This window comes from Vigna angularis, chromosome 8 (genome assembly GCF_016808095.1).
Source record: "Vigna angularis cultivar LongXiaoDou No.4 chromosome 8, ASM1680809v1, whole genome shotgun sequence".
In the NCBI taxonomy this organism is placed as follows: Eukaryota; Viridiplantae; Streptophyta; class Magnoliopsida; order Fabales; family Fabaceae; genus Vigna; species Vigna angularis.
Window position 1 is genome coordinate 16,614,007 of NC_068977.1, and position 4,585 is coordinate 16,618,591.

The 4,585-nt window shown below is 31.6% G+C and overlaps 1 protein-coding gene across 2 annotated transcripts; it reads left to right on the top strand.

The window, feature by feature from the left end:
* Window positions 1-1,359: 1,359 nt before the first annotated feature.
* Window positions 1,360-4,132, top strand: LOC108345151 (uncharacterized). 2 transcript variants are annotated; one of them, XM_017583729.2, is made up of 5 exons: window positions 1,360-1,561; window positions 2,342-2,454; window positions 2,619-2,749; window positions 3,072-3,132; window positions 3,497-4,132. In XM_017583729.2, exons 1-4 carry the CDS (start codon window positions 1,426-1,428, stop codon window positions 3,118-3,120), a joined length of 429 nt encoding a protein of 142 aa, XP_017439218.1. In that variant the 5' UTR covers window positions 1,360-1,425; the 3' UTR covers window positions 3,121-3,132; window positions 3,497-4,132. The 2 variants fall into 2 exon arrangements, with proteins under 2 accessions (XP_017439218.1, XP_052723333.1); XM_052867373.1 differs by having other exon boundaries at window positions 3,072-4,132.
* Window positions 4,133-4,585: the final 453 nt, after the last annotated feature.

Sequence of the window (4,585 nt, forward strand, 5' to 3'; positions counted from 1 at the left end):
GGTCAACCACCCAAGCTAACCACCAAGATGATTATCCAGACTGACAACTCAAGCTGATAACCCAGATTGAGCGTTCAAACTGACCTCTTAAACTTATAACTTAGGTCGACCATCAGGCTGACCACCCAAGCCGACGACTCAGGCCGCCTACCCAAAGCGACCACCCAGGGCAACCACCTAGGTTGACCACTAGGCCAACAACCTAGGCCAACCATTAGATTGACTACCAGGCCGACTACCAGGCCGACCACCAGGCTCATCATTCAGGTTGACCATCATACCAACCATTTAGGCTGACTACCCAAGCTAACCACTAGGTCGACCATCAGACCGGCCACCAGACCGACCACCCAAACAAACCATTAACCCGATCACCCCGACCGGCTATCCAAACCGATAACACTATAACTAAACAACATTGTTGATCGAACACAATATAGTCAAATTATCGATGATAATAAGTCACTAAACCCTTAATTTAGCTTTTGGTAGTTACAATGTTCCAGTTTTAAACAAAATTGTTCTTTGATTTTATTTTCTTATGTAATAAGTTTTATGAGATTAAATTTTACATATGTTCAATAGATTGAATTTAAATTTAATTCCTTTTAAGGAAGTATCATTTTTCATATTACAAATTCATATATTTCTCATATTTAAACACAGTAATAAAAATTATGTGAAAAATATATAAAGATGGATAGAAAAAGTAACATAAACAACAAACAATCCCGTGTTCAAAATTATGAAATTTAACATCGATTGTTTTCAAAATATTTTTGGAAATCATAATTTTTACTATCTACCCATTTATATTTATTTTCATACCTATTATTATAAGTAAGACCAATTATAAAAGTGTTATGTTTTTTTACTAATAATATATGTGCATAATGAAACAAATTTAAATATTTAAAAGATCTAAAGAATAACATCTTACCACATAGATTATATTTTTTAATTATATTAGAATCTATCTATCATCATTCTTAAAAAGAAAAGTCCAAAATATTAGTAAAAATAAAATTCAATTTAACACCCATAACTATATCTATATCTATATAAATAATTTAAATTAAATTAAGTGATTTTGTAAGAAAATAAAATAAAGATAATTATAAATGTTGTACGCTAGAATATTATAATATAAAACAATGTTTATACTTTACTGATATCTAACCACAACCTACAATATATCAAAAATAATTAATAAATAAAACATCACGTGATATCTGATTGAGCAGGTAATAGTATTGGCCGTAATATTGAGCGGGCAGTCATATTGGCCGTAACATCGGTGCATTGCTGTATAATTATGAAAACCTGTTAACAAGAATAACAAAGTTCTGTGTGTGATAACAATTCTTCCAAAAAGAAACAAAAGAAGCTGAAGCTATTAACATAGCAACATCTCTTCAATGTCCGATGAAGAGACTGTCTTCTCCGGTCACAGGTTCTTTATCCTTCACCGTTCAACTCGCTCCCAACTCGGTCACTGCTTGCTCATCTGAGGTTCATGTTTGTGCCGAATGGTGGCAATCCGTTCAGCATAGTTCCAATGGTATTTGTTTTTTCTCATTAGAAACCATATTTTTGTTCTCTTTTCTCAACATATGAATTGGATCAGAGCATATTCTAGGATGAATTTGGAAGAAGTAATTTACTGTTAGAGTTTAGATTAACTATCATAAGATCATGATGTTCTTTTTTATTCATTGATTGTATGTAATACATTAAGTGCTCATCTTTTTCTTCTGTACAGCTGCAGTTTTTATGTTGCATGTTTTAATTTTCTCCATGGATCTAAATGGTGAGATATGTTAATATATGATCTGGTAAAAGTTGAAACCGATCTTCTTTTGTAATTTTTCATATTCATGTAGAAAATTACTCCAAATAGTTTTTATTTTTTCTTATTAGACTGCTTGTGTCTTAGGATAACATGTAATAGTTTTCATTGTATGTGTTATATTTCACAATTTTAAATTAAATATATTCATCTTATTTTAATAAAATCTTATCAGAAAGTAAATCCTCTGTGAAAGCAGACTATGGGATGCTGCATAATACTTTATTTTAGATGTTTGTACTTTTCATACAAGTGTAATATGCTTAGCAACACTGTTAGAGGAAGAAATCTCAACTAGGGTTACTGCTATAGTCCTACTCATATCAAAGATATATATATGAAGATGAGGGAACATAGAAATAGTATATATATAGGAGCTCAATGTCATTGTTTTGGTCATGTAATGCAGAGCCTTTTTTTAAGTTGCAACACCATCCAAAATTAGCAAGAGTATATTCAAAGAAATCACAAATATATCTTGTACTGTACCAGGTCTCCTATATCGAAGTACCAAGGAATTTGATTTTGAGTCAGTTGCAGAAATGTTTGCAGTTAAGAAGGCTTCAGAAGCATTAAATCTATCAAAGGAAGGTAGACTGAAAAAGGTATGCTATTTTTTACCTTCTGATTGACAGATTTGGTTGAAAGAGATCTCTTGTTTAGCTATGCAAATTCATGATAAGTTTATGTGAGTGAAAATGTGTTCATATTTCAATTTATGATAAACTTGTCATGATGGTTTCGTGTTATTTTTTGTTATTTCTTGCAGGAGCCTGAAGTACTTCTCTCATGGGAACTTGAAAAAAACATGGAGTTAAAAGAAATATTTGACATCAAGTTACCACCCAAAGATGTTGGGAATGCCTTGCAGCTTTTAGGGTTTGGAGAGTGTTCGGAAAGGTGTGGTTTCATATAACAATTTTTCTTGATGTTTTTTTTATTAATTGCATTTAATAGTTCACTGATTGAATAACCACAATCTGCAAATTCCTTTAATACTATTGAGGGATGTTACAAAATTGGAATTAATTATTTCTATCAGTATCATGCAACTTAAAAGTCAAATTTTAGATGATTTTGTAGTAGGTCATTTGATTGAACCTTTTGACCATAAATAATATTCCCTTGCTTAATTCTTGCTTTTAGTCATGGTGTCACAACCATTCATAATATATTTATCAATTGTTTCTTTACTGTTATTCCTGTGTGTAATTTTAATCAGGCTCTTGATCTCAAGGAAGGAGGAGCTGAAGCCATTTTTGAAGAATTGATTAGTACAGAAAGTATGGATGAACATAACTTCTCTCTTATTCGAAAGGGCCGAGGGTCTTACCCAGTGGGCTTGATAAATTTTTAAGTTTTCCTAGCAAATCGAAAGATATGGTGGACCATCTACTGATGCATTAATTTTATGTTTAAAAATTTGTTTATATCAACAACTCCATTTTAAGATTTTTTACATGGGATCTTATAATTGCATGTTATATAATATTTGTAGGGTCAATCTGAATGTGTAGACTGTAATTTTTTCTTGACTGGTGGAGTCTTGGAGGATTTGTTCACAATTTGCACTTGCATTTAGCTAGTCTGTTCTCGTAAGAGTTACAAATTAAATGTAGCTTGGTTGTCCGTGTGACTCACTTTCAGGTTTTGAAATTTGAATTTTGGATGGAGTGGAATAAAGAAGAGGTGTAAGGGCCAAGGAAATTGCTGAAAAGAAAATGCAAAACAAAGATTTCAACGGGGCTCGAAAATTTGCTCTCAAGGCTCAGCAGCTATATTCTTATTTGGAGAATATTAATCAAATGCTTATTGTCTATGATGTGCATTGCTTTGTTGATCAGAAATTGTTTGGCAATGAGATGGACTGGTATAAAATTCTTCAAATTGAGCTGACGGCTAATGATACAATAATTAAGAAGCTACAGGAAGTTTGCTCTCCAATTTCATCTTGACAAAAAGTTTTCTGGTGCAGAAGCTGCGATTTAAGCTGATTGGGGAAGCTCAAATTTTCTGAGAGCAGACTTACTATTCTTTTTTTTTTTCTGTTTCTATCAGATGAGCTAACTTGACAGTTCTATTCATATGGATGATTTTGGTGTAGGTCTCCATCCTTGTCAACTAAGAATTAAACTAATTCATGGTTGAAACATTTAGAGGATTTGATTATGCAATCATATCACCTACTAAATGATTTTTCTTTGGATTGATTTCAAGAAGGTATCACTGTATATTATAAATTAGATTTGTCTAAGAAGTTTAAACTGATGACTCTTCTTTGTGCCGAAGCTTTTTGAACATTGAGTAAGTATTTTAAATTCTATTAGAAAATATGTATTCTTCTTTTTGTTTTATTACTTTCACCACTTCATCTTTCTTTTGTTTTTTCTCATACTTTTGTTGTCTTAATATCATTTAAAAGTGGTTGAAAATTTGCTTAATATGTCTAGAAAACCGAGCTATATTCAGGACGAAAATTCAAGACATGTAAAAGTAGTGAAAGTAGGTAAACTTAAGGTTGCTGCCGCAAATGAAAAGGTAATTAAAAACAAGATGTTATGATACTCTTTGTATATGAGTTATAATTCTGTCTGCATGATATGTACATGCATAGTGTCTTACACAACATCATGTCATGTTTAAATTCTTAGTTTAAATTAATCGATTTTGTATTTTTCTAAACATCTAGGTCTTGGTATGATAAAGAAATAAATATTCTTAATATGATAAAAACAG

Excerpts from the sequence above, each read along its gene's own strand:
- LOC108345151 (XM_052867373.1), top strand. The coding sequence starts at position 1,426 with ATGAAGAGACTGTCTTCTCCGGTCACAGGTTCTTTATCCTTCACCGTT. Across the intron at positions 2,455-2,618 it reads AGGAAGGTAGACTGAAAAAG|GAGCCTGAAGTACTTCTCTC; the intron begins GTATGCTATTTT and ends TATTTCTTGCAG. Across the intron at positions 2,750-3,071 it reads TTTGGAGAGTGTTCGGAAAG|GCTCTTGATCTCAAGGAAGG; the intron begins GTGTGGTTTCAT and ends AATTTTAATCAG.